Raw genomic sequence first — 25,491 nt, 5'->3', positions numbered from 1 at the left:
GCGGAAGACATTGCACAACATGGTAAGGTTGGAAAGAGGTTATCTGCATGGACATCTCTGTAATGATTCCAATTTCAGAGGAGCAGGAACATCTGGGGCTCACTGTGAAGGTGAGACCAACAGCAGAGTTTATGAAAGAGACTTTTACTCCTTTCCTGTCAATGCTGACTGGTAAAGTATTTGCTCCCACGCACAGTATAAACACGTGGGAAATGGCTGCCTACTCTCCTGCTTCTCCTTTCTGTACCTTCCATTTTGGTAACAGCTTGGCACACCTTTACATGTTGTATCCCAGCCTATTGGTACAATACAGGTTGCTGACTGCACATTGTACTACAAGCACAGAGCTTCTGACCCAGCTAAGTATTGTAGGTACTTCCTTTTTTTCTCTGTAAGAGGGTGCATAAGACAGCAACATTTTCATTTGGTCAGTCACAGCAAGACATCAGAAAGTTGAAGGCACTGCAGTATTGCACCCCCAAGCTGTTTTGCACGATGGCCCCAGAGAGGCTGGCTTACCTCCTCTGCTCCAGTGATAGAATAAGCATGTCCTTTTACCAGCTTCAGACTTGTGATTGCTTCTATTTCAGCCGCAGCAGTTATCTGGAGCAATAAAAGTGTGCACATTTATGGCTATATATTGTGTATGAATTCGACTTTCATGAACAACTTAATATGGGGGAAGACATCCAAAGTGGTATGCACAATGAATGCCAACATTCTTGATGCAAAGTATATTAAATAAAGGTGAGATCTACAGCAAAAGCTCAACTCTACGGTTTCATGTCCCTTAATATGCAGCCCTAGCACAGAAGAAATTCAAAAACGTACAATGAAATCTAAATCTAAATCCAACTCCCAGCTCAGGCTACAGACCCAGTCATCTGCAAAGACATATTCATATGAGCACAGGCCTAGCCTGCCTCAGTCAAGATCTAATATATCAAACTTTGAACTCTGGTAATTCTATATGCCATATACCAGGATTTCAAACAAGATAATGAAACAGGATGTGAAAGATGTGAAATTTCCAAAACATGTTCAAACATCCTCTGTAACTTGAGAGTGTTTGTATTACAGGTGTTAATAATCTTTAGGACTGAAAACCAAAGCCAGAATCAGCCTACAGGCTCCAACAAAGTGTCTCAAAGAGTTTGTCTCTGGCAGTTGAGTGTCTGGAGCTGAAATTACACAAAATTTGAACGCGAAAAGATAGAGAATGAAAATGGAGCTCAAGAAGACCAGTACAGAAGAGCAGTTGGTGGTTCTAGGCATTATCCTACGCTGTCTTGTAAATAGGGAGTCATGACAAGAGATGGTTATTTAGAACCTCATCCGAAGGTTTTGTTACTGAAATCAATAAAGGTCTGACATTAATTGTGGTTTGCTTTTATATTAGACCTTCCTACCTACATCTAACATTGATCTGAGCTTTTGTTACAGTATGGACTTGAATCCTGAGAAGAGGAGGAAAGAGAGTAAAGCTTTGTCAGTCTCTTACATCGATGGAGCAGCCAAGCAGCGACCCAGCTCTCAGAGCCTTCTGGATGATTTGGAACAGGTTTGAAGGAGCCCTCCGGAGCTCATAGGACTCAGAGATGCCTCCAGTAAAATCCTCAAAGCCCTCCATAGTGGACCCTCCTGTGAGAGCTTCATAAGAGCCATTCAACCTGTGGGAGAGATGACAAGACCTACTCAAGGGATCATCTCCACCTGTAAGCACAAGGCACTGCAGAAAGAAGGATTTATCATTTAGTATCTCTCAGTCTGGGTGATTATCAGGGGCACCAGAATTAAAGCCCCTTGAAACAGACAGTTGGCAACACGCTTTATGGACCTAGAGGGAACTGTAAATAATGGGTGGAATGGGGGCTGCATTTGAATGAAGTGTGTGGTGACTAACATCACAATGCCTGGCCCACCAACAGCTGCACACCCAGGAGTGCTGCCTCCTGCTTAGCCACCATACTTGGCATAGGCCTTCTCCAGCAGAGCGCTCCAGAACTCGTTGCCTTCCTCCGAGTGCACGAAGACCAGCTTCCCATTCTTGGTGGGCAGCCTGTCATCCACCACGACGTCCACCCACTCCCCGTACTGCCAGAACTGACAAAATGAAGAAAGAAAAAGGTGGTGAGTGCTGGTGTGCCCATAATAGCTCCACACTACCATCCTCCTACCCCTTCACCTGTCATCAGTTCCTCCTGCATAAGTCACTGTAAGGTTTCATTCCCATGTTGGATTCCCCTCCTTTGTAATAGAGGCAAACTCCTCCCAGCCCTGTGGAATGTTCAGCAGGCTTCTTAATGCTATATTAAATTTTGCTGATAGACAATATTAACGGCATCTTGTTGCACATAACATCAAAAACACTCACTGTGCTCCATGCAGAGTTTACGTGGTGGAGAGTCCAGAAAGCTAGTGTGTAGACAGGTTACTCTAAACTGTTTTAAGGCTCAATTCTTAAGAAGAAAAAACAATTCCCCTGCAAAAATGCTGCAAGGAGGGGTCGTCTGAAGGGGAAGCACTCAATAGCGCTAATCCCTTCTGTAAATACTGGGAAACATGTGAAACGTTGCTAATGCTAAATTTTGGCCTCAAAGCTAGCAATATTTATTCTAGAATTTGATGCAGTACTGAAAGGAGAGAAGATAATTCACACTGTAACACTCTAAGGTGAGCTGGTAGAAGGTATGTGTTTTATAAATCCTCTCCTCACCAGACCAGCTCCTTTCACTTTGCAGGGTGAATCCACACTGCTCACACCTGAGCCTAACCTCTACTCAAAGCAGGCTGGCTAAATCCCAACACACTGGGTCTGCAGACAAGGAAATACAGGCATAACCACAGCGAGGGGAGGAGAAGGAATCACATCAACCTGAATTCACTCTCAACAGTTGGCAGCAACAGAGTTTGGTTTGGGCTCACACAGCCTGATGGTTCAGCTGAGTTTACAAAAACTGTTTAATTCCCCAGAGCCCTATCAGCTGTAAGACAGCAGAGCCTAGCCAGTGAGCAGGTCTCATTTAATATTATTTAACTCTGTTCTTCTTTTCTTTCCCTCTCCTCCATCAATTTCACTTACACACTGTAATTCTTGACTATTTTGCTTGTTACAAAAAGCCCCAAAACAATCTGCTTCTGGCTAAATACTAGAATTTTCCTCTTTTATTCTCAATACTCTGTTCATATAGATACCTGGAAATGAAAGATTCCAGCATAGTCCTTCTGGAAACTCTGATCCTTGGGAACAACACGGTACAGAACATCTGGATTCAAAGTGAGAGATGCAATGGCAGCTAGGAGCCAGCAATCACCTAAAAACACACGTTACAAGGCAGAAAAGTTCATTAATAAATAGGGGTTTTGCTAAGCTGATCCCCACACCATTAAGTCACACTCTTACCTAGACTAAAATGCCAGCATTAAGAGCTGTGCATGGTCCTGCCAGACTCAGTATTGGTTCAGCAATCCATTCTTCCTTTGTTTTTTATCTCTTTTCCTCGTTTTCCACTCACCCAAACCGCATAGGTACCTTGGGCCTCTGAGGCTGACCACGGTGGTAATTTTGATGGTCTAGTTTGTGCTTTGCTATTTTGATTTTTTAATAAAGCTGTGAAAACAAGCTGCTTTGCTAAGCTTGTTAATGCCCTCAGGAGACCAAGAATGCAGCCAGAGGGGGAAGACATTTGGAATATGTGGGTTGCAAAGCGTGGCTGGGCAGGACACAGCTAATGACCTGCAGCACTTTGACTAAACTCAAGCCAGCAGACCCAGGGGAGAGAAGGACTTAGAAGATGTCTGGAAGAGGGCAAAAGCTTCTTGTTTATAGAAGGACGGTGGGACTTCCATTCCTATCTTTTGGAGAATATTCAATGGACAGCAGGAACGTTTGGGGGCCTATTTCTTCTTAACCCTTTCTTCAAAGGTCTGAACTTGAACCAGCACACAAGGACTACTACCAGAGATTTGCCTGGGAGTGTTATGGAAGCTGAAGTCTCCTGGGACCTTTGCAAGGAGGTGAGTGCTTTCTCTGGCCCACTCCTCATCCTGGAAAGGCTGGGCCTGCCCAGCCCTCCCTGGAGCCTGCGTGTCTCACAGCTGGAGCTGTTTGCTGGGTTGGTTGCCCAGTAAGCAGAAGGTGGTGCCCCTGGGAAACTCAGTGACTCACAGGTTTCTTGCAGTGTTTGCATACTGCAAACAGCAGGAGGAACTTTTGTGATTCTGTATGATTTCTGAGGTGTGCAGAAAGTCTAGGAAAACAAAATTGCTCTGAAGGTACTAACATTTTCCTGGTTCCCTGTGGATTATCTGTGCCAAGACATAGTTTCTTTGTGCAGGTGCATATTCCGAAGAAGGAATTGGCATAACAGCTCTTGCATCAGAGGAAATAAGCTAATTGAGAAACCAAGGAAAGAGTTTAATCTGTAGCGTGATGGAATACCCTAGAGTAGCAGTTAATTCTTTATATTGACTCAGACTTTATGATTTAGTGTCATGATGAATACAACTGCAAAAGTAAGATATGGGAACTGGGTGCTCTCTGCTGCCTGTACCCCACTGGGGGGTACCCAGATGCCTCCTGTGAGCTGAGCAAGAAGCAGCTGTTTTGAGTTAGGCAAGCAGGGACTTCAGAAACACCTGTGAAGAAGTGCCCCTGGTATGATGACCTGTAACCACCTGAGCTGGCTGATGGCATTATGAATCCAAAACCGTGACCCACCCACTGTGCCAGCCCAGGCATTTCCAAAGAGGAGGGAAAACTCAGGATTAGTATGTGAAATGCTGCTTGAGCCTTCGCCCAGGTTTGCTCTGCCTTATCTTGGCTGCCATGTTCAGGAAAGAGCATTCAAGCTGGAAGGGGGCAGAAAATGGCTGGATTACCTGTTTCTCCCCATCCATCTGCATTTCTTATGAGAAGAGGTTAAAAAAAATTGTCCTGCTCATCCTATACAAGTGGTGTTTGAAGAAGTGTGAAGCAGGTTAAATGCTCCTTTGCAGAAAAGCTCTTTGAGGCAAGACCTCTTAGTTGAAAGATAATATTTCCTTTGTAGAAGAGAAGATAAAATAAAAGGGTTGTGACATGTTTAAAGTGGAAATTGAGAAAAATTGGTGCTGTGCATAAAGAGAGTCCAGAAGAGTCAGCCTCTAGAACAACTATGAGCAAAAAACCTTCTCAAGCTCATCTTCAAACTAATTATTTTACAAGCTATTTTTCATTCTGTGGGAGAGGAAGCTGGCCTGGAAGTTTCCTCCCACCCTTAGGTACCTATGTATAAAATAAGAAAAATTATGAGAGCACAAAGTGTGGGGGAAAAAAGGCTTTAAGGACCTCCTCTGCCAAGGAAACGTAGATGTAGGAAAAAATGAGTCTAAGATCAGATCTGCTTTGTGTTTATTTCTTTGAGGTTTTCCTTGGTACAGGTGTACGCCTTAAGCTGTTATAATTTTGTTTTCCTTGGAGAGGTAGAAATAATGGTGATAAGTGTGGGGAAAGGATTTTCAGAGGAGGAAGATGAAAAGCCGTATCAAGTTAGAACTGAAATCCTCATTTTCTCAATTACTCCAGATTTTGTTGCTGCTCTGGCTGTTCCTGGTATGCTGTGAAGTGCAGAACATTATTTCTGAGAAGATGGCAAGATGGGGGACCCTGGTGTCCCTGTCGTGTCCCTCCACCCCCGCTGAGGCCAGAGAAGGTCTACAGCAGTGACAAGTTGGTGCTCTCCCAATGTGCAACACATGGAAGGGTTTCCCCTTCCTGGTCCAGGCCAAGATTTTATAGTCAGTGAACAAGAAACTACTGCAGGCTTTGCTGAAGATGGTGTATGTTTGATGCGCAATTAGGCAGAAGATTCAGTGAAATGAGGGGGGTTTCCTTAAGTATGTTATTTACTTCCCTGACTCAGAACTGAACAATTTTAGAATCTCAACCCCATAAGATGCCAAATGCAGCGTGAAATCCTTTACAGCTATCTTACAGTATGAATTAACTTCTTATCGTCTGGGAGAGTGAGTGATGTGGGTGCTCCTGCCTCTCTCAAACACACCATGCAGTCCAACCTCCCAGGGAAGCGTTTAGAGGCAAGTCTGCTCAAAGCAAGCCTGGAAAGAATTGTGTTGGAAGAATTGCAGTGGTGAACTTGGCCTTAAAAGTAGCTATGCCTGACTTAAGCAATGCAGAGTCCTGTCTCTAAACCTTACTTTGGGGCCTAATATCTTTGACTAAGCTTGTGCCTGAACAAATATCAACCATGCCTTCCAAAAGGAACCAAGTGGGAATTGGCTGCTGTGCAGTAACTTGATAAAAATGAGGGTTTGCATAGGGTGTCTGAATGTAGATAGTTTGGGGGCATCTTTATGTAGCAGTGATGCGTGACATTCAAGCTCCTGTGATATTTACTTTAAGACAAATTAAAGAGGATGTAGAAATCTGTCCATATCAAGGAGCTTCCATAATGGAGCCTAAACTGCACAGTTTGCCTCTTACCTTCTTATACACCACAATGGGATCATGGCCTATTAATAAGCTTTCTCAGCCCCACTGGATAATAGATTACTAGTTCTAAAAAAAGTACAACTTGACAGTCCATGTTTCTTTTTTCAAAGTTTAACATAATTTTGTGGGCAATAAATTTTGGAGTTTTGTTTGTGATTATGACAAAAGGACAGTGCAACAGCACAAGTTCCCTAGATAGACAAATTATATAGGACCACTCAAACTTGCCCTGATTCAGCTAAAGGTTATGAATAATCTTTCAAACTGTAAGAAAATTATTTTATTACTTTCCAAAAAAGTGATTTTTTTTGAGGGAAAGGAAAAGAGGCCAATTGACCAATTAATTAAATTAATTATTTAGAATGTATTTCCAGTAAACTTATAGTCCGAAAAATGACAATATCAAAAAGCATGTCTGCTCACTCCATGTTTGAAGTTGTAGCCTTTTAGCTTATAAAAAGAATTATTTTTCTAAAAAAACCTCTCAACATTAGCCCTGTGAAGTTATATCACCTATAGGCATATAGCTGCCTCTGCTCAGCCTCATAGATCATGAGCAGAAGTTTCAGACAAGTGCCAATTACAGTGTTTGCTGTTGCTGCTGAATGTCCAAAAAAGAAGCCAGCTCGATGCATGGATATGAAGTTATTTGAAATGGTCGTAAAGTGCAATTTATTTTTTTTTTTTAATTAAGCAATTCTGACCTTGAGTTTGTGGTGGAAAGGGTAAACATGAATCTTAGCTCTGCCTAGCTCCTGTGTCTGTGTCCATATACAGAGAATTACTTTGACTGTTAGTGCACTTGAAATAAAATCACTTGCTGCTCACAGATGTACTGAGATGGCTCGTGTTCTCAGTGCTACTCAGTCACCTCCTGGTTTAGAGAGATAATCGAATTGCTGCAGAGAATACCGAATCCTCAGTGACCTGGGAGCTGAGCGACTCCTCTGTATTGATGATGTTTACCCAAGCATGCTGCACTTGCAGAGGCCATAAAATAAATGAGAAATTTGATTAGTTTCAGTTGCTACAGAGCAGTGCTCAGTTTTTGTTTAGCTACCATTGAAGTGTCTAGACACAGAATATCTGAACTCTTCTTTGACCTAGAGATGGTGAGATTTAGCCAAAAGTCCAAGTGTTTGGTACCAAGATCTAACTGGACAGCACAAAGGTGTTTCTGTCCTGACTGTATTCTGGCTTACTGCTATTTCAGCGGTGCCTGGTGTTCAGAAGGGATCCAAATACAATGCTCTGGCTCTTGCCTCCTGGATTGTCAAGCAGCACTGACTCTCAGCTTTAGTCTCTGCTGGAAGCCCTTCTTCAGAGCTCGTAGTACCTGGGGCATCATACCAGACATCAAGGAAGCACTGACCCACTAGCTTATCATTTATAGCAATGCAGACTGCCTCTGCTTTGAGATTTCTAAAGGCTTCCTGAGGTTTTCTATGGAAATGAATTATGCTCTGCAGCTGTGTACAGAAAGGCAAAGGAGAACCCAGCAAAGGAACAGGCTTTCTTCTCTTTGAGGTCTCAGAATTCTCAGTGAATGTATTTTTTGACAGCTTTGAGATATATCTGCTAGAACTCCAATGCCCCTTAGCCATGGCACTGAACGTCAGAAGGGCCATACATTAACGTCTAACAGCAAAATAAGTGAACAAATCCAATATTATTAAGTACTGTCCTACCTACACCCGCTTCATAGGTTCCCTCAACAGGTATCAGATCTATCTCAGAGCTGTCAGGCTTTGGTTTGTTCTGTACCTGTAATCTCTTTAAATCTGCCTGTAGGACAAGACATGCACAAAGCATGCATGGGGTGGGCTCCTCAGCTGGTGTGAACTCATGCATCTGCCTTGGCTTCAGGGGACTCCTCCAGCTGACAGCCCGGGCCAAAGGAGCTGCAGTGCCTGGAGTAGCCTCTGAGCATTCAGAACAAAAGGCAGCTCATGAATATAAATAGTGTGGATCTGGAAAGCTAATATTAAACTGAGGGGTTTTCAGTATGTTTTATATTATTAAAATTAAATTTATGTCACTTGCTTCTTAAGAACTTCTGCAAACAGTTCTAATGTTAACTTATTCAGATAGCTGCAAGAAAACTTCATAAGTCACCTTTAATAACTAAGACTATGTGACTGCATTTCAAGTTGTTACTAGGCTATCAAAAAGATACGGTTCAAAGAACGTTTAAAATATTTCAAGTCTTTCAAGTTCCCATCAAACTTCCCAAGCTGATATTCATCTAGCTTACACTGTTGTCAAAGAAATAAGTTTAATGGAGTGAGACTACTACTCTGTTTTTTCTTGTTCCTTTTGTTCATATAAACCCAGACCTGCAGTTTTATTTTTAAAAGAAAAGAAACATGTCAGAAAAGATTATTGAAAATAGGCTCTATTTCCCTCAAGGACTTGTTAACCGGTCACATACGTGGCTTATGTAAATATGTAATCAGGGTCTGTTTCAATTGAAGTGTTTTAGTAACAAGGACTTTGATATTCAAGGTATTGGATCAAATACCAGAAAAGCTTAGTATGCCTCAGAGATGTAAAGCAAACACCTGAATGCTAGAAGGGAAGTCCCATGCCTGAAGTTTGTTTTTGTGAAGGGTCAGTGGATGTAGAAGCAACTGTAAGCAGCCTTACAGAAACAAATTGGATTATCTTTTTTTTTTCTTGGTGAGAGAGTAAGAGAGAGAAAAGCAAGCTCCTAATAAAAGCAGAATTAGATTTCGGGACTTTTCTTCTAGGTTTGGAGCAGCTTTCACAACTAGCACTTGGGGTACTGCCCACCAAAAGCTGGCCTCAGAAAACCCAGAGCCAGACACTATCCCCAGATTCACAGGAGGAGTTTGGGTCCAGTTCTGTTGTTACCACTATTTGATGGATTTTGGCAGCAGTCTCTAATGAAAGCCCATTGAGCACAAAGAACTGGGACTCCACAGAGACATTCAGCAGGTGACAGAAGCAGAAAAGGACTCAGAGTATTTGTATTCAGTTTCCAGGCTAAACACAAATAACACATTGACCTCTTCTAGTTTAAGAATAGGTAATATTCTTCAGTCCTATAGCTTGTAAACTGTCAAGGAAAATGAGGTTTTATGTCAGGTATGTGATCTTCTTTTGTTTTAATGCTATTATAGAAACTTCCCAAATAGAAGGTGACAAGAAATGTCTCTTATTACTTATCTGAACCATTTTCCTAGCATAGAGTAAGTGATCTCCCCAGCATCCACCAAATAAATATCCTGGAGCAAGTATATGATTGGGCATCTTATTTTTAGCATTTGGAGTATAAGCCCACACACCAGGGAATTTTTCAGCAATTGCTTTAATGGTGCTGTGTTTACAAGACCAGCATTGGTATTATTTATTGCCAATGACTTGCAGAAATTGTTTGAATCTCATTTGCACAATGGATGGGCTGGAAAACCAGTGAGGTCAGGAGTACTGCAGTTAGCAGCACAGGAGGGAGAAAGGCTGATTTCTCTGTGTCTAATCTATCAAATTCTCATTACAAGAGCTTCAGCCTTCCTGCCTCTATATGTAGTCAGGAGAGGTTGCTGCTGCTGTCTTCTGCAGCTGGATCTTATCAGTGAGGCAGGCAGGGAAGGCAGCTGCTGCAGCAGCTATTTGAGGGGGGATCAAGTCCCTTTACAGCTCCCTTCTGGCCACTTGCACAGCAGCTCTGTTAAGTCAACGGCAAGCACTGGAGAAAAACGTGTAAGAAAGTCTTTCTGTGATGGATCTCCAGGAGAGGATGAGTGCTCCCTGAAAGACATCTCCTCTGGATCAGGCCTTAATTTGGGGAGCTGAGCAACACTGTCTTTTCTGTCTGATTTTGCATGGTGTGGCTGGTGTCCGGTTGCTCCTGTCCCCACTCGCAGCTCTATGCCAAATGCTGTACAAGCAGAAGGAGCATTCAGCATGAAGGCCTTGGAATATTTTGCCATTGTGGATCATATTATGAGGTTTATGTGCTCTGTTCATTTTTTATTATGTGGTCTTTGTTTCTAACTCCTGCCTGGACCCCCCTGCTCGGCACAAAATGGTCATAGACCCAGCCTCTCTACTAAACCAGTTCCTGCTCTATTCCTTGGTTGTTGCGTATTTGTTTTGTGTGAAACTGAGGCTGGAACTAGCTCTGCCTCCCAGATAAAAACCCCTAGGGACTAGGCTACAGGGGAAAATTTCCCTGGTGTCCCTTGTCCCCAGAGTCTTTGAAGCTGCTCTTGCTGGGATGGGCACAAAGCCCACTGTCTTGCTTCGGCACAAGTGTTCTCATGATTAGGTTGGTGGCCAACTCTATCTTAAGATGTCAAGAGCAAGCCAGTCTTCTGCTCCACATAATTAGCTTCCCTCCTCCAGGAGACAGTTTGGTGTCTTCCAAGTTTGACATAGCTCTTACAAGCCCATATATATACCCTGTCTCAGGCAGCAATGCTGGTACATGGGTCCCCTTCTTGGGTATCTGCCTCTCTCCATACTACATCTGGGAGATGGCCAATAAAATAAAATGGTCCGTGTATGAGAAACTTTTAAATGAATCTGCATTTTTTTTCTTCTTACAAAACAAAATTCAGAAGCACTGTACGTACCCAGCTCTCCTTGGCAGACATCTGTTCGGGTAGCTCCTCCAACTATAAACTGAGGATTGGCACATAATTCCTGAAAAGACATAATTTCAGAGTTTGCATCACCCTTTCTGGTCTGAGAAGTTCCCTTTTCTTGTTCCTTGTTTCAATATTCAAAAAATATTAAACACTTTCAACATTTCTTATAAAATATATCTTTTCTCTTCTCTCTGATTAACACGGTCCCAGAACAACATTTCTGTAAAAAAATGAGGACTGCTTGTATTTTTTGAGGCAAATCCTGCTACTTGAGACTGTCGGTGATGTTAGTGAGAATTTTTGCTACTGTGGAGACAGGCGAAAATTCAGCCTCAGCATTTACAACTTACTCTGTCTTGCTGAGATTTTAGTTCAAGCAGTGCAAGTGAGTTTGTGACTGTTGCTGCTGCCTGTGCCACTGGAGCTCTGCTGAGTTTCCACTGCCAACAGCGTGGAGGATGTTCCCCAACCCTGACCCCGCTTCCTGGGAGGCCAACCACGCAAATGCTTTTATTAGCAACAACCCTCCTTTCTTCCTGGCCCTTTGGGGACAGCCAAGTAGGTTATGGCAATGACTGTCACTCCTGTCCCAACTCTGAGCTCTCCAACAATTCATGGCCTATATTAGGAAGTTAATATTGTCTCTCTAGAGACAAAAGCCTTCTCTGTTTTCTTGAGCATTTTCCACGAGCTTCTGGATGGTAGCAAGGGGCAGTTTATAGGAAGCCTAACTTGGCAAGCAGGGTTCAGGACAGTCACTGGCTCTCACAGAGAGCAGCAGTTGTCAGCTTTGAGCATCCTGTGGAGAGACAGGGGCAACCCAGGACTACTTGTGTGCATGTGTGTGACAAAGAGCCAATTTCCTCTTGCAATAGGTGGCATCTCAGCTACCTCTTTTTTGCTTCTGTTTGGTGGATAGGAGTCAGGAGCAGGTTACCCACCACACAGAAATAGGGGTTTTGTAGGTTTTTCTCTCCTCCCTCCAAAGCAGTGCACCTGGTGTCAGTCAGCCGCATATGACTTATTACTCACCTAGACACCTGTCCTTTCTGAGCCACTCCTAAGTGCCACACACACCTTTCACACAGCTGACTTTCCATCTTTTCTCTTTCTATAAACTCACTGCTGAAATCGGAAGATAAGTCTGTGGTGGCAGCGTCTAACACTCGCTGTCCGCAAAGCAGCAGTCACAGGGGTTGATATTAGCAGATATTTGTTTTGCAGGGGGCACTTCTCCAGCAGGTTTCCTCCCAGTTACCCACTGGTTCTGGTTTGGATGCAGACAGGGAAGTGAGTGGTGATCCTGTCAGCCTGCAATCACAGGCAGAGTTTGCAGATGGAAACCTGCTGACCGGTAGAAAAAGCCTGAGAAATGAGCAGGGTGTGGCCTCCAAGAGGAGTCACGCACAACACAAAAACAGATTAGATCCAGGTCCCTCCGAAGAGAGCAAAGCAGAGAGTTTGTGTCACCTTGCAGCAGGGTTGGGCTCTGACCCCTGCATAGGGATAAGCCAGTTGGTCCGAGTACTTGTCATCTAAGTGTTCATAAATTGCTTGCGTCTCTGCTGAGTGCCGGGAAGGCAGAGGGGTCCCATGAGGGCAGGTCTCTAGCAGGCAGGACTGGAACATTTAACCCTGTTGGATCTCAGACCTCAGTTATTCCTTACCTTGATGTGTTTGTGGGTGTCTCTGCCTGTAGCAGGCTCAGTGCTGTAGCCCAAGTCTAATTTAATGAGTTTCCTAAGGCTGACCTTCTCCAGAAGGAGAGGCAAAGCCAAGAGACACATCCATGGTACTTGTTTCTGTAACACCTGGGTGCCAGAGTAAGGTGCTTATGGACAAATGGGGTTGCCAAGGTTATTAGGCCTGGAGTTATTAAACTTGAAAATTTCTGTTTCTCACTTTTCAGGTGAAAAAAACAATAAAAATCAAAGTCTTGAAATCTATTGTTCTTCTCATTTTCCTTGCCCCCATCAGAGGGAGGTAAGTAATTTGGAGATTTTTCCTTCCTTCCTCATTTTTTTAATATTTCTTGATGTTACAAGAAGGGCCAAAATGACAAGGAGGAGCAAAGTAGAGACAGAAACAAATGACTGAAAAATGACAGTGCAGAAAAATCTCTGAAGCCCTGATTTTGCAGTTTAAAAAAAATCATCATTTAATCTTTCCTGATGAAAATTACTTTCTTAAAATCAGAGGCCATTTGTAGGATATATGTATTTGGGTAATAGCAATTCCAGTCAATTGCTATTTAACTGTTATATGTAGCTTGTGAGACAGAGGATTTTATTTACATATTAGCCTGATTTCCTGAGGTGCACAGTGGCAAGACCTTGGTGTGGGTACTTTTACAATCGACGGCTCCAGGGGTACCCCATGGTCTGTCTGGATACACATGGGGCTTTTCAATCCATCTCTAGATTGCACCCTGGACTTGTAGCTCTGAGGATCTGGGATGGACAGGGAGGAAGCCTGTTCCCATGAAGCAGGTTCCCACAGACTCCTTGCTTTATAACGGGCTTAGAAGACAATGATTTTTTTTTCCCCACCCCCTTTCCAGCCTTGCTTCTGCCAACCGTGGAGGTAATGCAAGATAGAATTAAAGAAAAAAACACACAGGAATAGTGGATATTCAGGCTCACCACTGATTTAGCATGCATGTTCAGGTGTACTTTGATTAGATTTGAACCCAGTAAAATAGACACGCTTACCGTGGGGCGCTTCCAGATTATCCCCTGGGTTTTGAAGGAGTATGGTCCCAGGTCCCGGTAGCCCAGAGCAGAGGGACAGGCTGGGAACTCCTCATCCTTGAACAGGGTGCCAGTCTGCAGGCATTGCTGCTTCAGGGCTTCATAGTCCTGCTTCAAATACTTGATGGCATTCTTGTTGGATCCGAGCCCATCCGCCACTGCTCTTTCTTGGCACAGCCTTGCCGCGACCCTGGACATGCCTGCCCACCCTCCCAGTGTGTGGGGCAGCTCTGGCTTTGCCTCCTGGGAGAGGAGGTCAGTATAGGCAGGTAGCAGACTCGGGTGGAGCCAAGGACTGCTCTAAGTGCTCCTGCAGCCCTGAAGGGAGGAGGCACCAGAAGTGCAAATATGTGCCTGAGAGACACAGGCAGGAGCTGGCGGGAGCCACAGCCAGCATGGCTGGGATTGTGGGCACTGCCTGGTGCTGCTCCCATGCTATTTGCTTTTTTTTTTGCAGTCCCTTTTTAAAGTACTCTTTTAACAAGGAGCAAGGAAAAACAATGTTTCTGCAGACACACCTGTTTACACACAGAAAGTGATTGTGTGAGTTTAGTGTGCTGAAAGTCAGGTTTGAGGATCAATACTTTAAAAATCCAGGTGAAGATGGTTTAAACTCCTTTCCTCCTTCTGAGGTTGGACTCTGTGCTGTTGGAGGGTTGTACAGCCACAAAACCTGGAGCTGGGTAGCTATTGCTACAGCTTACATGGCTATGGAGATGCCATGGAGCTTTAAAGCTAGGGAAAAGTTGAACACATTTTTGGCTTAAGTGATGGGTATTTTCAAAAGGACCTCTCTCTTTAGTACTCTCAAAGCAGTAGGAATTTTTAATTTAATTTATTATCAATAAAAGGTGTGAACTTGACAGAATTAAAGCTGACCACTTTATATGATCTGCAGAGAGCAAGGATACAATCCAGGAGCATGACCTAGGCCAAAAATGGGAAATTGTTTCACCAGATAGAAGGTAAGCCCTGCTATTCATGCCCAGTGTGACCTTGGGCAGAAATTGTACCTTCCCCATCTCAGCTAGTGAGAAGTCAACCATCCTCTTTACAGTTTTTTGGTGATATTTCCTGCATATAAAATATTTAAAAGCAGAAAAAAATTATGGTGTAAAAGGCTGTATAAAACCTTTAAAAATAGTGGTTCCTGTTCTTGTAGTAGAAAAACTCCAAGTTTCTACCCTAGAAACCCCATTTTGTACTGACACAGGGGTGCACACCTCCCTGGAAAGGTGGTTGAAAATGTCTGTAGGTTCAGGAACTGAAGGAAGAAATATTTTCCATGGAGCACAGCTGCTCTCTGCTGTCTTCTTATATAATGGCCAGGATACCCTAGCAAAGACCACTGCATGTCCAGCAAAAAGCTGGGTAAGCAGTGACTTTGTTTGCCAAAGAGCATGTTTGATGACTACCCCTTGGTAAATTTGGACAGAAGGTGTGGGGAAGGGAAGAGAGAATTTTTAAAGACTGAAACCTGTTGAGATAAGGTGTTCAAACAGAGGCTAGCCGGGTTGCTTGTCTGCAAATATTTGAAGAGAGGGAATGAAAAAAGGAGGAAACAAAATTACTTGGTCAGTTCCAGGTGGGCACAGGTAGTGAAGGCTGGGATGAGGAAATTAATATATCAGCTACCCCAAAATTAAACTAGTACTGTTGAAATCTAGTAAAGGAGAAGGATGGCCAGCTTTTTATCCCTGTTACATTTCAATACTTCTGTGCATGTCCATGTACTGAACCAGAGTGAGGAGTGGAATAATAAAGCACTGAGGTGACGGGTTTTTCTTTACAGGGCGCAATTTTTTTTTCCTGACAAATAGACTCACTCTGAGGTACCCACTTTCTTTGCTGTAAGCGCAAGCTTTGGCAAGATTCTTCATGGAAAAGCATGGTGCTCCAGCAATTGGAAAAGGCCATTTTTATTAGGAATCTTCTGTTCATCCATGTATTTTTTCAGACGTGCACTTGAAACGCTGTGTGCTCTGTATCTCCAGTTGCCACCAGACACGAGTAGGCACAGCAGAGGTGAACATCATCAGGGTATTACAGTGTAAGGCAGAGAAATTTTGGGAGCACCTCTCCTATGAAGACAGGCTGAGAGAGTTCAGGTTGTTCAGACTGGAAAAAAGAAGGCTCCAGGGAGACCTTATAGCACTTTCTAGTACCTAAAGGGGACCTAGAAGAAAGCTGGAGAGTGACTTTTTACAAGTGCATGTAGTGATAGAACAAGGGGGAGTGGCTTTAAAGTGACAGAGAGGAGGTTAAGATTAAATATTAGTTAGAAATTCTTGACTGTGAGGGTGGTGAGGCACTGGAACAGGTTGCCCAGAGAAGCTGTGGATGCCCCATCCCTGACAGTGTTCAAGGCCAGGTCGAATCGGCCTTTGAGCAACCTGGTCTAGTGAAACATGTCCCTGCCCACAGCCCCGGAGCTGGAACAAGATGACATTTAAGGTTCCTTCCAATCCAAACTATTCTATGATTCTTTGAAATACAATCAGATTTTAATCATAAATTTCAGTATATGTGCCATAGAAATTTTTCTGTCCTGTACCTCACATTTGGAAAGCGGCTGAGGACAACCATTTTCTCTGGGGAGTATTGGACCAGATAACCACCCATTGTGTCCACCACGACCCTCTGCTCCTAGTGATCTGTAGTACAACAGTTCAAATCCATTTTCCAAGCTTGATTAACAGCAGCATGAGTTGTTTTGTGTAGAAAGTGATACATAAGCACCATCTAGAGGATATAAAAAAGAGGAAAAGATTAGACTGTATAGTTGACTGCAGCAACAGCTGTAGATATAGTATAGAGGGAAAAGCTTTCAGGTTCCCCATGACTCTCCAAAACTGCTGATGAAGTGACATTAACCCCTAGGGAAACATGAACCAGAAAAAAAATAGGTTTAACAATTAACCTGATTTTTCTTGCTTCTGGGACTTGCAGAATATTTTTGCCTGGCTCTTCCTGCTTTCCTTCCCCTCTCCCCCTTTCTTGACAATAGCAAGAGGGTGAGAAAAATAGGGAAGAACAAAATAAACCAGGAAAATGCATCATCTAGGTTTCAAAGAAAAGTCTGCAAATTTGATGCAGTCAAGACTGTTCTGTATCTTTATAGAGGAAAGTGGAAATTTTTAGAAGAAAATAACTGCCAATTACCTAGCAGTTCTAGATACATTTCTGATATAATGCATTAGAGAGAACTGAAACGACTCTCCTGTACCGCAGCACTTTACTAATGAGGATTAAAGCTGCTTAGCTGTATTGTAGACCCTGCAGCATGAAAATGGATTAGTTCAATTTAGAGAGCTTGGCTTCTCCTATTCTGGATGTATGGGCTCCTACCCACCCTATTACTGTGAAAACGGAGTGACTATTAATAGTCAAACTAGTGAGAGCTATGAAAAGTCCTAAATGTTGTCTATAAGGTTATTGTTTTAGGGGTTGCAATATTTTACCTAAGTGTTTGGGGAGAGGAGAGAAGGCTTGCTACAAGCTGAAGCCTAGTGGGTTCCCTATAGGGAAACACATTGAAATTAGCTGTGATCCTGCCTGACTGTTTTATAAATGCCAGAAAATTGTTGGTGCCTGAAGAGGAGGAACATGACATACTACAGTGGTAATGCCTGCATGCCAGGTGTGAAGCTCCTCAGCACAGCTGAGCTGATCCAGGAGTGATGGTTCAGCACTGTAAGGAGCTGGAAAGGACAGATGCACTTTTCAGGATGATCCAGGTCTTTCTGACACCTCACACTGTGTTGGCTGGGGCTGCAGCCAGTCTTGCGATGTTGAGAAAAGATCAATACCTCTCCAGATCCCAGATCCAAACAGGAAAGCAATTGCCTTGTGAAACATCATCACTGCTACTGCAAGCCTGGGAAATCATCCTCATCCTAGTGAGGACAGGGCAGTTTCTGCAAAGAAGAACAGAACCCCTGCAGGTACATGGCCCCATTTCTTCCTTCCTGAGCTGTTGGCAAGTTGCTCCCCATTGTTCCCCAATATCTGAGTATAGTGGAGGGCAAACGAGCAGGAGAGAGGATGGATATTACAAGGCATAGCAGCTCTGAGCTACTCACAACTGCTGAGTGTAGACATACAGGGAAGCAGAAACCCATCCTGCCTGGAAATCCATGCTGCAAGTGGCAACTGGATGCTTCTTATCAGGCACCAGCATGAGCTGCAGCAGTAACAGCTGAAACCACTTTACTCGTGAAATGTGAGAGTTGGTGACTCCTTTGAAGAGCTGCAGGTGTGCAGGGAGATTAAGAAAAAGTCAGATTTCTTTTTCCTTCTGAAGTTGCCTGGTTTTAGGGAGACAGGAGTGGGTAACTACTCTTGGCACTGCTATTTTACCTCAGAGCATTACACTAGTCTCACAGTCAAATGGAAATCACCCCTTTCTTTAAAGAAAATGGGCATATTGTGTGAGTATGTAGAAGATCAAGGAACTGGCTCCTGTAGTCCTCAAAAGAACTTCCCTCCCTCTAACTGTGGAGTCATCCACATCTGCTGCTGGGCTGGAAGTAGGTGACTTGTTGATTTAACTGCAGAGGTCTTTGTGGGTAGGCTGTTCAGGTGGCTGCTGGGACGACCAACTTCCCATATAGTAAGAGAATTTCTGTATTACACCAACATATCCTTGTCCGTCATTAAACCACTGGGGACACTACCATCCCTATATGTTTGGGACCAGTCTAACAAGCCATGATGTCAAATATACCTCTTCCCTGCATTGCCCCAGGTTCCTCTCCCATTGCCTAATTGAATCCTTGCTGGTTCAATTTCTTTCTGTCTTTGCTGTCATCTGTTCATCTCCTTTTCTGTTTGGCTCAGTCTCAAGTCCCACTGCACCACAGAGACTCTAAGAAAACTCTGGTAACTCTGACTGAACAGAGCAACCACATAACATGTTTGTACACACTTGATCTTCTTGACTGTTGTCCAAGCAGAGGCTGTTGACATGCAGCCAGCAGACCCCAGAGTGGTCTGTGAGTATCATCTGTGGGATGCAGGGGAGATGACTAAGAAAAGCAAAGTAATTACATTACAAACTCCAACCCAGCTTAAACTTCTGCATCTGCTGGAAAATGGCTACAGTAGAGTTCACAAACCAAAACTGGTTTTGTGGGTCATTGCTTTGAACTGACACTGTTTTTCTTTTACCCTGACTCTTGAAAAACCAGAGAAGTCTGACCTGTGGCAGCTGTACAGAATTGAACCACTGCGTGGAGCCAAATAAACACTTTTTGAGCAGCTCTACAGCTCCCAGATCTGTCTGGGATGTTGGGATACAGCATTCATTGTGAGTTACACTCCTGCATAGTGAGGTGCTGTTATCTTCCAGTCTCCTGGTTCAGTAGAAAGCCTTACCTGTAAGATAATTCAGCAGTGCCTAATGAATATAAACAGTTGAGCGAAACCATCCTCCAGTGTCATACTGTGTCCTGGTTGAGCTTCCGCACAGCCATGCTGGAGACCTTGGCTAACGATGTACCAGTAATTGGGTGCACACAGCATGTCCCAGCTCCACTCAGAGAGCACTTACAGCACATAACATTAATTGATCTGCTTCCAGTTCTCCATGTGTTATTGATTTGCCAAGTGCCTCAATATGCTGCCAAAAAAACCATTATCCTCTTTATTCAGAGAGCCCTTCTGACCATGAGGAAGAGGAGACACCTTCAAAGCACAGCAGTTTTTCTGTGCCTGGCTAGTTTTGGACAAACATGATATCAGGGCTGCTTCCTTCTATGGCCATGATCTACAGAGACATAGCTGGCTGGTGCAGCTCTCACCGCTCATATCTAACTTCAAAAAGATTTTAGGGACCTCCTCTGCTACACTAGGAACTGAATGAACAATGCTTAGCTTTTTTTCTTGTTTAATGGCAATGGCTTCCCATGAATTGTGCTAGTAGGATCCATGTTGAGTCTAGGAAGAGGAATCATAAGTGATTGAAGTCCAAAACTACCAAGTAAACAGACAGTGTTTCACAGTGCATTGGAGCACTGTGTATCAGCAATGAAGAAAAACTTCTGATTTAAATTTTCAAGGAAAATGTCCCGCCACATCTCATCAAATGGTACAGCTGAGTAATTTATGGTTCTTTGAGCATTTTTGAAACAGTAATGTTCTTTTTTTCTAGATAGGATGGATCCAAACGACTGTTTTGTGCATCCAGTGCTTGGGATACAATGTGCAAAAAGAGGTGCCTGTCCTTCCAAGGCAGCTGGGCAGCCAGCATGGGCAGTGGGTGCAGCACAAAGGGCTCTCAGCCTCTGCATGCTGCCCGGGACCGCTGCCTGGTGCCCAGCACATCCTGAGTCAGATCTAAAATATGAAACAAATGGTTTGAAATCTCCCTTGGAGGGCTGCTGTACTATGCGGGTGCCAGCAGCAGCATTTTAGCCATTCTTGGCAGCAGCTCGCTGCCAAAACGGAGACACTCCTTTTCCCTGCGGTGTATGGCGGGGGTGCGTGTTGGGGGGAACTCGTTGTGTGCGGTTCGGGCTGTGCAGGGGGTGTAGATTGTTCCATGCCGGCAGTGACGGCAACCCATGCTTTGGTTACCACCAGCAAATCAAGCTGTAAGTGATCACTACTGTGTGCAGTATTCAAGGTTTAATAGGGTGACAATACCGGGTACATATAGGTTTTCCTCTTCGTCTTTTTTTCTAAACGTACAGATTTGGAGAGGGCTAGCTCTGGTTTTTACACAGGAAATATCAGTGTTTTTAAATGGATGAGTACATGTGGCGATACGGGAGCCAGGGCTGGCGCAGGTGTGGAGCTGATGAGGCGCCCAGCTGCGTGGCGGGGATGTTCTCTGTGGCACCACGGACGTGGAGAGCGGGAGGGGAAGTTTCTTCGTCAGTGACTTCTGGTGTGGAGGGACTGGAGCAAAGCGGGGGATGCCGTGAGCAGTCGCCTGGCCCCCGCTGGAGGTGGGGGGATGACAGAGCGGCCCGGGCGGGGCTGTGCCGTGCCGTGCCGGGGCGGGGCGGTGGCGGCGGCAGTGGTGTGGCGATGGCGGGGATGGCGGAGGCCGTGGCGAAGGAGCGGGCGGCGGCGGCGGGCGCGGGGCGGCACGGCCATGCCGTGCCCTACCTGGGGCAGCACTTCGGGGCGCTGCGCCGGGAGTGCCTGGAGGAGGGGCGGCTCTTCCAGGACCCCTCCTTCCCCGCCGGCCCCGCCGCCCTCGGCTACCGAGAGCTGGGACCCCGCTCCGCCAAGACGCAGGGCGTCGTCTGGCGCAGACCCACGGTAGGGCGGCGGAGGGTGGGGGGATCCCGGGTGCATCATTCCGCGGCACCACCGTGTCGTCCGACTTTTCTTCCTCCCCCCCCTCCCCCGTAAATTTGGTTTGATTTAATTGTGCGGGGGCAGCCGGTCGGGGCGCGGCTGCCGAGCGCTGCGCGGGCAGTCCCGGGCTCAGACCCTCTCCCGCAGCCTCCCCGGGCTGCAGAATCCCGGGATTGTGAAGCTGCGGATGCTCAGAGCACCGGAGGCTTCCCTTTGACGCGGGTACAGGCTGGCAGGGTGACGTGTTCTGTCTGGAAAACAAACAAAGCAGAAAAGCCTTTATCCTCTCCATCCTGAACTCTCCGTGTGGACAAACCGCTTGCCTTGGGCAGCGTTCGGGGCTGTCGCTCCGGGTTAACTCTTTCCCTTAGCAGCAGAGCGTTGAGCTGACCACCGTGTGGTTTCCTGCCGAAGCAGCCCTGCCAGCCACGGGAGCCGTGGGGTCAGGTGGACTCCGAGGTGCCTAGGTGCTGCTGAAAGACTTTGACCTAGTCAGTGGCTGGGAGGTAATAGCAGAGTGGTGTGTGCACGTGTGTGAAAATGCAGTGGACCCCCGGCACATACTGTGAAGTGAGATGGCTGCCCACCAGCTTTGGTCACCAGCTCCCGTTCTCACTGTGCTTGGTGCGTCTGGTGCCCATACTCTCATTCCTGACCTGCTCCATCTCTGTGTTGTTCATCTGCTGTGGTCAGTGGCTTGTTTAATTTGCTGCAGGTGGGGCCTTGTTGCCTCCCTTACCTGTGGCTATATGTAACGCAAGGCTTGTTTTGTTCCCAGGAGCTGTGTTCCAGCCCCCAGTTCATAGCAGGTGGAGCCACTCGCACTGACATCTGCCAAGGGGCCTTAGGTAAGGTGGAGCCAGAAAGCTGAGTTTTCCATGCAGGTGCTGCCCCAGGACACCGTGGTTTATACTAGGCTGTACATGTCCTTTTGCATCCTACCACCTCTCTGCACATCAACTCAGACCCTTCTTGCCTTTCCTTGGCATTTGCAGGTAGGGACCATGTGCGTTTGGCCACTGAGCACAGCCTTTCTGCATGCACCAAGCAGGGATGACACAGACTGTTTTCCTGCTGGCTTTTCTGATCATGACCAGTTCCTTTCACGATCACATCCGTGTGCCTGAAAGGAGACTGACTAATTTCTGCCTTGAACAATCTGCTTAGAAGAGCAGTTGCATGCGTAGTGGGGCGTTTCTTTCCGCAGTGGAACAGAGTGCTGCTGAGCAGGGGGGACCCCCCCGAAATCTGGAAAGATGCAGTACAGAGAAAACAAGTTGTGTAGGGGATTCCCTGCTGGTGATCAGCTCTCAAGGAAAACAAAACCAGGGTGTTTCAGGAGGGATGGGCCAGCCTGTGAGCTGAAGCTTTTGCCATGGCTTCTGCTCAGTTTGTGCAATGGCAGCCTCAGTCGGGCTCTTTTGGAGGAGCCCTGGGAGCTGCAGGGAAGCCCCAGGGGACAGCTGGGAGTGAGTGGCTTAGCCTGGCTATTTGTGCACAGGTATTCCGATCTGGAAGCCTCTCTCCTGCCTTGCCTGCCAGAGGGGGTTTTAGGTGAGTGCCACTGTGGCTGTCCACCCAGAAGGCAGCGTGGAGGCTGGCAAGAGGGATATCTGTATAAACATGAGAAGAAATAAAGTGAAGTGAAAGCAGTAGGCTCCTATTTATTCCTATTATAGCGGTAGTGAGAGGGTTTTGGATTAGACAGCACAGTTGAGGAAAAGCTCTTGGTGTAGGGAAACATGACTAATACGTGCTGTGTGTTCTGTTTGTTCACTTTCAAACAGCATATTAGCCACATTGTGGCTTCTTAGTTTCTAGTCCTGCTGCTATTTGTGTTTTCATGTCCAAAAATACAACAGACAGGGAAGCTTATATTTTGTGCTTCTGTTTTCATTCAGAAGTTTTTAGGTTAGTGCTTTGACAACTAGGTACAATTTGTGTAAAAAGCCCTGACAATAAAAGTACTTAGATTATTTACTTAGTTCTCCTCATGCCTCAATACCGTCTGTGCCATGGGTTAGGCTCTGTTGTGTCATGGTTTGTTGTCATGTCACCAGCTTCTTTTCCATGCCTTCTCCACCCAATATCATGTCTCCCACCATGACTGTTTTGGCATAAAGAATGTCCCGGTGCTTAACACACGTGCCAGACATCTGTCTTCTCTTTTTATTGTGAAACTTTGCAGCTATGGAGTTCTTCAACTAGAAATGACAGTTTATTGTAATGCCATTTCAACATCTGGCATTTTGTAGAGATGCTAGTTTCTGAAGGCACTTAGTTGCTTCCTGCTGTCTGCAGGCTTCCAACTTTTCTATCAAAATGCTGTGACAGCAAGAGCATGGGAATGAAAGATTTGTAACTTCATTTTCAAGTTGTGAATGCCAAACCCTGTTTTAGACTGATAAAAGCATTTTTTGCCTTAATGGTCTTTGGACCAGTCAGATGTTCCCATGAGGTTGTATGGTATCACCAAAGGATGTGAACTCACTCACAGCTGGTATTATTTTACCTCCTCAAACTATATTTCAGTTGGACGTTGTTACTGCTCTTGTTTGTCTTAATGTTTTCACCATGACTAAGTACTGTGATGACTCGCCCCACTATCTTTCCGTGAATCTGGGCAGGATTTTGGTATTGTGTGACAGTCCTGTGGTTGATTAAAAATTAGATGCTATGGATCTTATCTCTGTATTGCCATTGAGTTACTAAGAACCTGTATGGAATCTCTGCTTTTTACACAGTGAGGATAGCAGATGTACTGTGCAAATGCTTTTTTTTATTATTATTTTTGTCACTGCCTCATCTGACACCAGCATTTATATCAATACAATGTAAAGCCTCCATTTATTTGAATTTTGTGTGCTGACATTGATGTCCCATGGCATTTTAGGATGTTACAGAGAAGATTGCACTGGAAGATGTCAGGTGCTTTGGAAAACCTGTACTTTTCATTATGCTGGGTTTTTTTCCATAGGAAGCTTTTGTAGCCTTATTTATCTCCCAAAAGGCTTGATCACAAAGCAACAGGCTTGTACCCATGTGGAGCTTCACTGCTGTTGCTAAGCCCTTCAGAACATCTGGGAGTACTACAGGGACAGATGAGGCATCCAAAACACATGTACCCATCAGTGCTGCAACAGGCTTCTTGGCAGAGGATGTGTAACCAAACAGCTCAGCTAATGAGCAGAGATTCCTTTTAGCCCAGGAATCTTTGGTCTATGGGCCAGGTGCATAAATTTGTTTCACTGTTTTTGACCTGGGCTATATGATACTGCAATGCATATAAGGCATAGCTGATCATCAGTGCAGAAAAGGTTTGGGGTTTTGGTTGGTTTGTTGTTTGTTTGTTTGTTTCTTTCTTTCTTTTTAGGTGAAACTTTTAAAGGCAAGTATTTGGAGTTAGTTTTGCAGTATCAGATCTGAAGTCAGTGATGTTTTTTGGCTCCAAATGACAGCACGTGGGATGTGGTGACTCATTACAGCAGAGGGGAGGATCCAAAGCCAGAGAAACCTTGTTCACCCTTAACCGCCTTTTTTGGAGGGAGTGTCACCATGGTATCACAACACTGGAGTGTAAACAGCACAGTGTCTCTCATCTGCTGTTTGGATGCAGGTGTCTCCTCCTTACATAAAAATGTGTGAAAAAATAACTAATTGACTAGGACGAATTTAGGAAATTAGATCCATGGTTTTCTCATGCTGACAACCACTCCACTGTCAGTGGGTTGCCACAAACTCATGTTTTTAATCAGAAAGCTTCCTGGATTCGTGTGGTATTAATATAAATACATTCAGTAGCTGTTAATCTATAGCTATGAATGTTTTAATAGTGACTAGTCTGTGATTGGCAGAATGTGCATTAGAATGTACTTTTTTTTTTGACCCCATATTTTTACATGGGCTGTGCAGAGACCAGAGGAGCTGCCTTTTGCTTACAGCCCTTCAGGCACTTCCTGGGTGTGTTTTGCCTGTCTTTTCTTTCTGGAATGGCCAATTTTAAGCCCTTAAGGCTATTTATGTGTGCCTTGCAGTTACTTTTTTTTTTTCCTAACATTCTAGTTGTAGCTGGAGATTAGGTAAATGCAGAGATAAGGGTATAGGAATAAGAAGTAAAACATTGAAAATGACAAAAAGGAAGCAGGACAGGAAAAAAATAGTACTTCTTGTCCGTATGAATACACTACAAATAAACTCACAGCCTGTGAGTTTTTTATTCTCTCTTCTTTTTCTACCTATTGTTCATTTACAAAAATTCTCTATGATTAACATAGCCTAGCTAACACTGCTTTCAAAGTCTTTTTATAAGTAACCTGTCTGTTAGCCT

General features: G+C 44.7%; 2 protein-coding genes across 4 annotated transcripts in view; one reads left to right on the top strand and one right to left on the bottom strand.

The window, feature by feature from the left end:
• Positions 1-14,056, bottom strand: part of LOC108496251 (calpain-8-like) — a 29,795-nt gene extending 15,739 nt beyond the window's left edge. For both annotated transcript variants that reach the window (XM_017812776.1, XM_017812778.1), the window contains exons 1-6: positions 13,818-14,056; positions 11,092-11,161; positions 3,196-3,314; positions 1,970-2,103; positions 1,502-1,670; positions 520-603 (exon numbers count right to left, since the gene is read on the bottom strand). In XM_017812776.1, the coding sequence (XP_017668265.1) occupies positions 520-603; positions 1,502-1,670; positions 1,970-2,103; positions 3,196-3,314; positions 11,092-11,161; positions 13,818-14,054 (813 nt within the window). In that variant the 5' untranslated portion in view covers positions 14,055-14,056. The remainder of the gene's footprint in view (positions 1-519; positions 604-1,501; positions 1,671-1,969; positions 2,104-3,195; positions 3,315-11,091; positions 11,162-13,817) is intronic.
• A 6,314-nt stretch (positions 14,057-20,370) lies between these two features.
• Positions 20,371-25,491, top strand: part of CAPN2 (calpain 2) — a 26,228-nt gene continuing 21,107 nt past the window's right edge. Inside the window, exons 1-2 of one of the 2 annotated variants that reach the window (XM_017812786.1) lie at positions 20,889-21,125; positions 21,943-22,012. In XM_017812786.1, coding sequence (XP_017668275.1) covers positions 20,889-21,125; positions 21,943-22,012 — 307 coding nt within the window. Of the gene's footprint in view, positions 20,450-20,888; positions 21,126-21,942; positions 22,013-25,491 lie in introns of those variants that run through there. The other variant, XM_017812787.1, reaches the window with a different exon arrangement.

The sequence above is a fragment of the Lepidothrix coronata genome, unplaced genomic scaffold (genome assembly GCF_001604755.1).
Source record: "Lepidothrix coronata isolate B3197 unplaced genomic scaffold, Lepidothrix_coronata-1.0 Scaffold38, whole genome shotgun sequence".
Classification (NCBI taxonomy): Eukaryota; Metazoa; Chordata; class Aves; order Passeriformes; family Pipridae; genus Lepidothrix; species Lepidothrix coronata.
The sequence above is the reverse complement of the archived record's forward strand: the minus strand, read 5'-3'. Positions and strand labels throughout refer to the sequence as shown.